This window comes from Cucumis sativus, chromosome 2 (genome assembly GCF_000004075.3).
Source record: "Cucumis sativus cultivar 9930 chromosome 2, Cucumber_9930_V3, whole genome shotgun sequence".
In the NCBI taxonomy this organism is placed as follows: Eukaryota; Viridiplantae; Streptophyta; class Magnoliopsida; order Cucurbitales; family Cucurbitaceae; genus Cucumis; species Cucumis sativus.
Window position 1 is genome coordinate 6,494,563 of NC_026656.2, and position 12,386 is coordinate 6,506,948.

The following is a 12,386-nucleotide window of genomic DNA, read 5'->3' on the forward strand; positions in this document are numbered from 1 at the left end:
ATCTATAATATATAAAAAAGTATGAATAAGAAGAAACTTTTTGTTTTCAATTTTACTCTTCTTAGTAAATTTGTTTGATTCTTACCTTGGTTTTATTGTAATTTGATTTTTGTTTTGAAATTAATCATTAACAAATTCTTGGGTATTAATAATTTTAATTTTTTCTGCCCAATTAATTATATTATTAAAATTTCTCTAAAACTATTTACATTCCTATCTCTCACCTATTCACGTTCCCTTCTCTCATATAAACAATTTTATATTTATTTCAACCTTTCAAATTCTTTTTCATTTTAAAATCTTTTGGTACAAATATTTCCTTTTTTTTTTATTTTATATTCATATTCATAAATCACGATAAAAAGTTAAGGTGTGAAGAAATTAGTCTTCCAACAAGTTTAAATGAAGATGAGTCAATGCTACAAAAACCCACAAATCTTCATCATAATTTTGCAATTTCTGGAAGCAAGCAATCAACCCAATAAAATTTGAATTGCAAACAAATCAAATTTGTACCATTCAAATTCAAATATATATTCAAAAGCTGACAACATTTTCTCTTTACGGAATAAATTTATTTTTCACTCGTTACGATGTGAATATAAAAAGGATATAAATATGAAAAATATTATAATAACGGTTTCAATTTTATAAAGTTAAATTAATACTGTAATTTTGTAGACATCATGGGTAGTGGAATAATTTTTATAGACATGGTAATAAATTCAAGAAAGCCTTTTAAAATTTTCAAACCTACACTTTCTACAATTTTATTCAATATAAATGTATGGTATCTCTTGCTTACTAGAAACAACAAATCATTCTTAAGTGGAGAGGGAAGTGAGGCAAAAAGGATGAGAAGATAAAGATAAATAGTAAATTTATTGCATCATTAATTAGGAGGAGAGAAGAATGCAAGAAGATAAGATTTATTTATTTAGTGTTAGAGATCTATACAAATATTTTCTTTCCATTATTTGGAAATATTATCCAATAATCTTCAATAATATAATATAATTTTAAAATAAAATAAATATTATCACATTTTCATACATAACTGAACTTGAAATAAAGATACTAACTAAAAAAAGTTTGTAACCACTAATTTATAGAGATTAATTTTGAAACATCTATATCATTAATTATAATTAACAATGGAATATTAATTCTAAATAAAAGTAAAAACAATCAGATATAACTCTAAATTAAGTAAAAAATTTATAAAAATATGAAAACATAATTATTAGTCAAATACTCCCATGATTTATATTATTAATTTAATATTTTAAAAGATAGCATGCATCCACGTGGAACGTTTGTAAAAAGAAACTAATTACCAAATAAATCTTTTTCATGGTTTTGTTCACTCAAAATTTAAGTTTTTTTTTTTTTAGCAATTAAATTAAACACTTATTACTCTTTTATAGCATAGTGGTTAAATTCCATTAGATATCCACAAAATATCTTTCTATTATGTTAAATATTGACTATCAAAATTTCCATCAACTACGAGACCAATGACTATATTAATTATATTTAATTTAATAATAAAATTTTAAGGAGGGTTTGATTAGGGAAAAAATCAAATAGTTGAGTTAAGTTGGTAATAATTATAGGAAAGTAATTAGAAAATTTAAAAAATGGGATTATTTTTAAAGATATAAAAAGTTTTGAGATGAATTTTTTAAACAGATGAATTTTAGGACAAATAAGCTGTGAAAAGTCTATATTGCCCTTTAATTAAAAAAAAACTTTATCTATAGCATGAAATGAGTTTTTGTTTATTGGTTGGACCATAAACAAGTTGTTCATTAGATAAGCACTCATATATAAGGACTAGAGGTAACTCAGGGGTAAAACAGTAATTTGATCCATCCATATAGAGGATAGAGTCATTTGTTCAAGTTCTGAAGACATCATTTAGAGAAACATTCATTTACTTACATTCATTTACTTACCGTAAAGTAGAGAATGACTGAATTACATACTGTGTAATTATGTTCACGGCCTCACTTGGTCTTGTCCTTAAAATGATAAGCATATTGAATCGGCGATTTGATCACTCTCACCCGTACAAATCAAAGGACAATTTCTCACAAATAGAAGTTCATAATACACTAAGGATTAAGACTAAGTTACCTGGGTCATCCTAATGAAACAGAAACTCAACTAGTTAACGAAGTTACATATAGTGGTTACTATTTTGTGGTATGATTTTATGCAAACTCATTGCATAGGATATCCTCACTCGCATGTCACCTACAAGAACGCGTTAGATCATTGTGTTTGTATCAAATACAAAGTGAGTCGTATCCATAGTGTTACAAGAATAAGGTACCCAGTCTTATCCCTATACTATAAACCCTTTAAGCTGATATCGAACATTGATCCTTTTATGTCTCTACATACCGTTCAAGACTCATCAAACAACGTAGGATGTTAGTTTATTGTATTTGAGTTAGTAAGATAAAACTAATAATATAATCAATAACATTTATTATAATAATAACACTTTATTAATAACGATCAATGAATTATATTTACAATCTACTAGTTTTTGGACATAAATGCCAACAAAAATCTTGATGCTATATAAATTACTTAATTGGTTTATTATTATGTCAAGCTCCTCCCAAAGTCTATAAACGCCACACTTGGTCACATGTTAGGATCCAAATGACTAAGATTGATTAAGTGATATATATCTAGAAGACTTCGCTTATAAGACTTATAGAGCTTCACATTTAAGAGAGAAAACCTCTTTGTGCCTAATGCTCACACTTGTTCTTCTTTCGAGACATAAATGATGGACGTTATCTCATCACAGTGGAGTTTGTCTCTAAACTCCTCATTGCACACATTAGCTATATTCTTGCTACTTGCCATCTCGGATATAGTTGGCGATATACACTATACACTAGTCAAATGATGAAAATAGCTCAACTAACGTGATAAGAGTTATAAGCTAAACTTCTTATCAAGAACTCATCACAAACTTAAACTACATATAACACAATGACAAGTGGAAAGTAAAGATACAATGGATTGAAAAAGTATAAACGTGTAATATATATCAAAGAATGCAGATCTTCGACCACTATACAATATGAACAACATATATTACACAGAAATACCAAAATTATATTGGAGGAAAAGAGAATGGAAAAGATTACAAGTTAGGGGGAAGTGGAACATGGATTCTTCTCTCCTCGAACTTTAAGATTTCACTTAGATCGAAGAAGAGGAAGAAAACTCTTTATAGATGGTGGAAAGAAATCCTTTCCACCTTTCTCTAGGGTTTGACCCATTCAAGCCTTCTATTAATGGTCCATTCAGACCTTCATGGCCTATACAGGCGTACTTTTTTTGTAAAGATGAAGTTCTTTTTTATAGGCAGATTTAGATGAAAAATCTAATCTTCTGAACATGTCAGCACTAAAAGTTGTCTTTGTTGTCAAGTCACATCTCCTCATCTACCACTTTTGTCCCCTAACAAATTTGTTCTTGCGTTCTGATATGATCCTTTCACCTAGTCTTTGTGTGAGTTCCTCTACGATTAGGTAACTTCTTCTTTTGTTATTAATCTCGCGTTTATACACTAAAACAGGGTAAAGCAAACATAACGCTTATGTAAAGTGTATTTCTAAATATTTATGGATTTACAACATAAGCTACACATTTTTACACACTTATCATGCAGTTTGGTCCCATTATTCTACCTAAAAAGTCATAATAACTTCTATTTCCACAAGTTATCAGCTACCAATGCTAACACCATTCGAGTCGTATCATGTCTTGCCACCAAAGCAAAGACTTCATTGTAGTTAATGCATTTGTTGCTTGTACCCGTTTACAACAAGACGATCCTTGTATTTGTCTACTTGGCCATCTTTATTCAGATTCGTCTTGTAAACCCATTTAACACCAATTGATATTTGTCCTCTAGGAAGTTTTGATAGCTCCCAAGTGTTGTTTTTCTCAATCGACTCAATCTCTTCATCCATGGTCAACTTCCATTTTATATCTTTGACAGCTTCTTCAAAAAATAATGGATCACATTCTTATAATAAAGCATAATGGACCAATGCCTCATTAGAAAGATCACCACTAACCTCATAATCATCCATCCATGTTGGTCTCCTTCTCGTTGTGATCTTGAAGAGCTTGCACAGCTCAAGTTCAACTGATTGTTGTACTGGATTTTCAAGTTGAGGTGTCAAAGATTCATCATTGTCTTCAAAATTCATAGGTACTGTTTGTTGCTTTAGAGTATCTTCTGTCCAATTCCAAGTGTTTAGTTCATCAAATATAACATCTCGATTAATTACAATTTTACCTGTCATTGGATTAAACAGTTTGTAAGCCTTTGATTGCTCACTAATGCGAAGAAAAACATATTTTTTACCTTTGTCATCTAGCTTCACTCTCTTCTCATCAGGAATGTGTGCATATTCAATGCACCTGAACACTTTAAAGTGATCAACTGATGTTTTACACCCATCCTAAGATTCTTAAGGAGTTATGTTTTTCACAAAAAAAGGACTTCGATTCAAAATATGAACACCTCAATTTACTGCTTCTGGCCATCATTTCTTTGGAACTCTTTCATTTGTAATCATACTTCGAACCATGTTGAGGATAATATAGTTTTTTCTTTTGGCAACACCATTTTATTGAGGTGTGTAGGCTTCTGTCAACTTGTGTTGAATTCCTTGTTGAGTACAAAAATTTACAAATTCTTGTGACATGTATTCTCCTCCACAATTCAATTGAAGGGTTTTGATTTTTCTCCCAATTTCATTTTCAACAACTTTAAAGCTCTTGAAAATCGAGAATGCTTCAGAATTTTCCTGCAAGAAACAAACTTAAGTTATTTTTTTTGGAAAAATCGTTAATGAAAGAAATAAAATATTTTTTCTTCCCATTTGATATTGGGTTTAATGGGCCACATATATCAGAATGAATGAACTCTAGGGATTCACGCGCTCTCCATGCTTTGCCTTTCAAAAGCTCTTAGGATGTTGTTTGCCAACAACACAATCTTCACATACTTTTATGGAAGGAAAATTTTGGAGAATGCCAACCACAATTTGCTTTTGAAAAAGGACTTGCAAACCTTTAAAATTCAAGTGGGCAAATAAAAAATGTCAAAGTCATGTGGGGTCTTGATCTACATTAGTCTTAAAACATAACTCCAAACCTTATAGTTTTAGTGAGAATAACCTATTCAAGGTCATTTCAACACGAGCAATCAATCCTCTTTTTGGATCATATATCTCACAGGCACTTTCTTTGATAGTTGTGACATAACCATTCTTTTGTAGTTGTCTAATACTCAGTAAATTGCTTTTCAAATCATGAATATAAAACACATTTGATATGGTTTCAACATTGCCATTTTTGGTTTTAATTTGAATATTTCATTTACCCACAACATTTACTTTAGAACTATCACCAAATGTCATAGTAGAATTACAACTTTCACTCAAATGAGAAACCAGATACTTGTTACCACACATATGATTGTTGTAACCAATGTTTGTATACTATATATTAGTTCTAAGCTCCTCGTTTCGGTGGTATGCCATCAATAATGTTTCTTGCTCGTTTTCCTCTATAAAATTTGATTGCTCTCCTTTTCTATGGTTGAAGTTGGTTGTGCATTCAAACTTGTAATGACCAAACTTATGGCAACGATAACATTAAATGTTGGACTTATCAAATCTCGAGTTGTTGGATGTTTATGCTTATGTGGATCATGTCCACCACCTCATCCTCTTCCTTGCCACCTTCCACGACCTCAACCGTGTCCTCTATTTGATCATCTCCTTACCAAGTTTTCACCATAAGTTGAAGTTTTCAGAGCTTGTTCTTCGGTTGGACCTGTATTTGACGTCATTCTTTCTTCATGCACAAGTAAAGAACTTTGTAATTCATCAATTGATAATGTATCAATATCTTTTGATTCCTCAATTGAACAAACCGTATGTGCAAATTTAGAATCCATCGATTGAAAAATCTTCTCAACCATGGCCACATCTTCAATCTTCTCTTCATGGATACTTATCTTATTTGATATAGCCAAGGTTGGCGAGAAATACCCATCCACATACTCACCTTACTTCATTTGAAGAATCTTGAACTCTTTTCGAAGAGCTTGAAGCTGCTGTCATTTCACCCTCTCATTGTGCCTTTGATACCTTTTCTCCATGGAGCCCAAATTTGCTTGCATGTATTCTTTTGCAAAATGGACTCCAAGATGGCACAATCAATGGCTTGGAGTAAATAATTCTTTGCCTTGAGATCTTTCAATTTTCATTCCTCTAGATTCTTTTGGTCAGCTTTTGACAAGACAACTCCAGCAGCTGGTTCAATCACTTCTGCTTCAACAATGGTCCAGTAATCTTTGGACCGTAAAAAAGTCTCCATCAACATGCTCTAATGATCATAATGATCATCAAAGTGGGGAATTGCTGGTTGCACATAGCTATATGAGGCCATTGTCTATGGTTGCTTAGAAGATAAAGGAATGAGAGTTGATTTAATGGCTAAGAAAAAAATGTCAAAACAGTGCTCTGGCACTAGTTGTTAGGTAACAATAAAGAGAAGTAAAAGAGAGAAAGTGATGTAAAAGATGAAGTACATAAACTCCATTTCAATTTGGCCTTGTATAGGCTCAAATAAAACACCAAAAATAGCAAACTAATTACGTAAACAAAAGTTAAATATAACCAATTTTACTTTTAACAAGAAGGCCCAAGTTAAGGGTGAGCATGATAAAGCGAAAAACTGCACTAACCGGACCTAAATCAATCGAATGCTGTAAACCAAAGTCACATTGGAAACAATTCAAATAGACAATTTTAAAAACTAAAAAGATAAAATTGACAAATTGATCAATGACTAATTTGTTTGTACTCTTTCATAGTTGAGATCGGTTTGAACATTTCAAAATCACTATTAGTTTGAAGAACCGACTCGGATCGAACCTCCATTATTGTTGCTTTGAGAAAGAAAATTTAAAAAGAAAAAAAAGGTAACGTTGGTCAATGGTATAATTTACGTGCAACCTCATCCATCACCTCCGTTTCCGGGCGTGTGATGTGCAACCGTCTCTTTCTCTCTGAACAAAACAAGCAATAAAGAGCGCTTTAACTCAGCATTAAGATCATTTCACAAAACCAAAAGAAAATTTTAAAAAAATCACAGATCGACACAACATTTTACTAAGAAAAAAGTTGAAAGAATGGCAACAGAAGCGTCGGCGGAGGCCATGGCAACGGTAGCCGACAAATCACCAATCACTTCACGCCGAATAGTTCGAGATGATCTCGATTCCAAACTCCCTAAGCCATGTGAGTCCTAAATCCAACCTATTTTCACTTTCTTACTAATTACTTTCTGATTTAATCGATTCGTTGTTTCAAATACACAGACAACCGAATTACACTTCAATTCAACCATCTAATTCTCTTTAATTTCTTCTATAAGTTTCAGATTTCAACCAAATTGAACACGGTTTTCACTTGGATTGATTTTCTTTTTTGTGTGTGTTGAATGTTGATCAGATTTGGCAAGAGCATTGACGGCACCTGATTTGGAAAACGTAAATGGAACATGGAACCATAAACACAATGGAATGTCTGTGCTTCAACAACATGTATCATTCTTTGATCAAGACGGCGATGGCATTATTCGCCCATCCCATACTTACACCGGTACCACATTCTTCTTACCCCCTTATTTTATTTTATTTGAAGACTTGAAGATTTGATTTGTAATTAGAAAATTAAACCTTAAGATTCGATATATATTTATATATTATATTGTGTCATATATCATGGGTGTGTTTTTACTTTTCAGGATTTCGAACACTGGGATTCAATGCCATTGTATCTTTCTTCTTTATGATCTTTATACATGCAGCACTTAGTTATGCTACTCTTCCAGTAAGCTGTTACCCTTATTTTTCCCTAAACATAATATAAATTGTTCCTTAATGCTTACATTACATATGATATACGGATTTTTTTTATCTATAACTTCTGTTTTAGTTCTTTCGTTTTCAATTAAGATAACATCATGACCACATTCTTTAGAGGTTCGGATTAAAATGATGAAAAGTTGAAGGTAAAATAAACATTTTGAAAAAGTACACAGGGATTAAACCTTTATTACAATAATTTTAAAATTAATTCAAGATACTTTTAGCTAAGTCTATTAATATATGTGTGGTGTTTCTATCCATGGCTTTTCTTTTACAGACTTGGATACCTTCGCCCTTCTTCCCAATACATGTAAAAAACATCCACAGGGCAAAGCATGGAAGTGATTCAGGGACCTATGACACTGAAGGAAGGTCAGTTTTGCTCATCTCATAATGCATATTTTATGGCACTTTTTTAGAATGAAGTACACCCTCTAATATAATATGTACATGCATAAATGTGCGTTACTGATCTTAAGTTTCATCAAAGTTTTATTTTATTTCTGGTCCCTTTATTTTCAAATTCCAAACACCCATTAATTTAGATTTCGGACGACTTTAGTTTTAATAAATTTAAAGGGCTGTTTAAAATACTTTTATTTATGTATGTGTTCAACTTCAAACATGAGGTGGATATTTGGTTAAAAGATATATAATTAACTTTAATACAGTAAATATTACAATATATATTTTCCAAAATAAGAGACTAAAGCCAACATGAAAGATCAAAATGCAACCAACATGAAATTCATGAACTTGTTCATTATTAGATCATTGATACAATATTAGATCGGTTATGATCAATAAGTTCTTTTAGTTTATCGGTAATTTAGTATCATATTTGAATGAATTTGTCATTCATAATTCAATGGTGGATTTAGTTCGAGTCCGACTCAACCCCCAACTTTATGCTTTTTATATAATATGTATCACAAACTAACACATGGAGACTTAGGTTCATCCGTATGTACTCTTGATCTAAGATATATAAAAAATTTAAATGGTACATCTCCCATGAATTAAAAAAACATAATGAAATATAATCCTTTAAAGAAATTGTTAGCTTTAATTGGGAAGCATATAATGGTTGGGTTTTGTGCAGATTCATTCCAGCACAGCTTGAAAACATGTTTAGCAAATATGCTCGAACTCGTCCTGACAAACTTACACTGAGAGAAATCTGGCACATGACTCAGGCAAACCGTGATATTTTCGATTTCTTTGGCTGGTGATCATATCTCTCTCTTTCCCTCTCTCTTATAATTTCATCATTTCTAATCACTCTCTTTAATTTCAATTCTGTTTCTTTCATTTTAGCCCCTCCTATTTTATGACTTTTCAATTGTACCCTTTCCTATGTTTAGTTGGAGGTTAGAATTGATGACTGATAACTAGAGCTTACGAGGAATGGTATGGTTTAATGAAATTAAGGAAAGTTAGACATATTTTTGTGGGTTTAAATGACAACTTTTATTCGTGAACTTTTAGACTTGAATTGATTATAACTTAGCTGATAGAGTTTATCAACTTTTAAGTTTATGTTCATTTAGTTACTTCATGAACTTAAAAAGTATTAAAATAGGTCATTAAATTTTGCGTCCAATAGCTATCTAGATTAATGATTAATAGTTTAGATATACGTTGATTAGGTCTCTTTAGACTTAGTTTTGTGTCACTTGGGTATTTTTAACCTATTTTGACATTTTTTTTTTGAAAAGGTTATGACTTATTGGCAATGTTAAAAGTTCTATTGTACATAATTAGACACATATTTTAAAGTTTAGGACTTTCTAGGTAATTCCTAAACACAAACTTTAACTTCAAGGGCTTTTAGTACTAAAAGTGTAATCACCTTTTTTTTTTCAACTTCCTTTGAAACTTAGAAGAGTGAGAAACTTCCCTTTCTTAAATGACTTGATTCATTTATTCAATTTTTCACAGTGTATGTTAAGAAAAACAATGGACAAAATTGAAACAACTATTCACCAAAAGAACTAAATAGAAAAAACAAAATAAACATTATTTAATTGAATGTAACTTAGTTTGGTTTATATGTAAATATTATCAAACGATGATGAAGAGAGTATGTAATATGTAATATGAAATGTGAAAAATGTAGGGTTGCAAGCAAATTGGAGTGGGGAGCTTTATATGTTCTTGCAAAGGACGAAAATGGTTTGTTATCAAAGGAAGCTGTGAGGCGTTGCTTTGATGGAAGCCTATTTGATTACTGTGCCAAAATGCAAAAAGGTGCTGTTGATAAATTGGGGTAAAATCGCCCAATAATTACATTACATTTTATTTCTTTTTCCTCATAATATAAAATTTTTGCCTTTTTTTTTATATAGTTCTTTTTGTCAATATTGTGGTTGCTTTACTAGACAGGTGTAAGGTTGAGATCAACTTCTAGAAACATCTAACTAGATATTAATTAATATGGACTTCTTTTGTTTTTATTTCTATAATTTACCTTAATTATAACTCTAAAAATTTTAAATGGTTGAATTCTAAATTTAGCCCTCCAATATTTATCAGGTTAGGTTTTATAAAGTATAGAGACAATTTATTAGGCTTTACCAAACCATAACCTCTAAATTTTAGAAGTTTAAATCACATTGATTAAACTCTAATTTCTCCAAATTTGTAGTTTAACAATTTTAATTAATTAATAGTTAAAGCCACCTTTCATAACCATTTCATTTTTGTTTACTTTCTTTCTTTGTTATTTACATTTAACTAATGATTTAAAAATAAGTAATTCTAGAAAATTTGCTTTTGTTTTTAGAATTTGACTAAGAATTTAACTATTGTATCTAAAAATGATACAAACGATTGGATGAGACATGGAAAAGGGAGAAAAAAAAGAGATTGTTACCGAACGTTAATTAAGTTTTTTAGTTTATTTAAAACGATTATTATTTGTTTCAAAGTTTATGAATAGTATTCATTCAAATATGTTTGGAATCTGGAAAAAAAAACCCACACTAATTATTTTTGCCTCACTTTTCCTCACTTTTCCCCCACACATCAATTCTTTATTTTACCGGTCAAGTATCACTATGCTGTTATACTTTACGCCTTGTCAGTGTGACTTGAAGTGATAAGCTTCTATCATTGTACTTTAAGGATAAAAAAACAAGATTTGATATTTAACCAGTTAACAATTAATATAAAAATGAATAAATATTTGAGTAGGAACTTAGACCGTAGAATCGTAATTCAAATTATTCAATGTAGCTTCCATCTCCTTTTTACGTTTATGAATTCTATATCAAAATAAAGAACAATTGGCTTAAATGAGATAATTTAAATGTAAATTGTCAAATAATGAAATAAATAAAAGTACTAATTATGGTGACATTGTATATTACCTTCATCAATTTCTTCATCTCCGTCAATTTCTTCAATCATGTCATCTAAAAGTTTAGATTAAATCAAATTCTGAGTATAAATGAGTGTCTTTGGAGTTTGAGGAGTAAATGAACTTCAAAAATAAAGTAACACCCATTCTACAAGGTTGATTTAGGTAACATAGTTAATATAGGAATATTGTAGATGTCCTTAGCTAATAATCTAAATATTTTCTTCTATATTAGTCTCGTCTAGATAATGAGCAAACTCTGTTTTAGCATCATCTAGACCTATTTTATTACTTTGTTATAAACAGCAGCACTGCCTTATAAGACCCACTAGATGAGATAGGTATAGGTTTGTGGATGGTTGTGTTTGTGAATATTTTCCTTTGTCAATGATCATCACACCATGGATGAAATGCTTCTTCAACTTTTTTTTTTGAACAATCTTTATCTAAGAATTCATTAAAATTGATGAAAATACAAGTATGACAACAAAATAGAATAGAAACCAGACTACTCTAATTTCATTTAATTAACATGAAATTGAAATTGAGAAAAACTTTAGTTTCAAGAACACTTACCTTAAAATTTGAAATTCTCCTTCGTTTTTTCTTTTATTGTTTTCGCTGATTCCAAGACGTAGATGACCACAAAAGTCTCCTCCACTATTCTCACTTCAGACTGTGATTGTAAGAACAAATTAGTGATTGATTTAATGATTTTTTTTAGGGAAAATAAAATTATAAACTCTTCATAATCTCTTTTTAAATTCTTCAGCTTTTTTCATCCGATCTCCACTAATCATCATCTCTTCATGTACAATACACACACATATATATACATACAGCAGTGCTTCAAGTGACAGATTGATGTCGAACTTCCTCTTACCACTTTGACGATGCCTTGCTGCTCCGATTTTGACATTGTCGCGCTTTTGTTTCCATTCAATGGTGCTTCAAGTGACATGTGCTACACCCAATTACCAAGTGTTGAATGAAAGAGTTCGGTAGGGCCATCGGTGGAGCGTGGAGCATGTCAATCTT

The 12,386-nt window shown here is 30.8% G+C and overlaps 1 protein-coding gene across 1 annotated transcript; it reads left to right on the forward strand.

Annotated features, from left to right (window-relative positions):
* The first annotated feature begins 7,061 nt into the window (after window positions 1-7,061).
* LOC101205541 (peroxygenase) lies at window positions 7,062-10,443 on the forward strand. The gene is made up of 6 exons (XM_004152765.3): window positions 7,062-7,355; window positions 7,569-7,718; window positions 7,864-7,949; window positions 8,265-8,359; window positions 9,090-9,215; window positions 10,107-10,443. Exons 1-6 carry the CDS (start codon window positions 7,247-7,249, stop codon window positions 10,258-10,260), a joined length of 720 nt encoding a protein of 239 aa, XP_004152813.1. The 5' UTR covers window positions 7,062-7,246; the 3' UTR covers window positions 10,261-10,443.
* The last annotated feature ends 1,943 nt before the right edge of the window (window positions 10,444-12,386 follow it).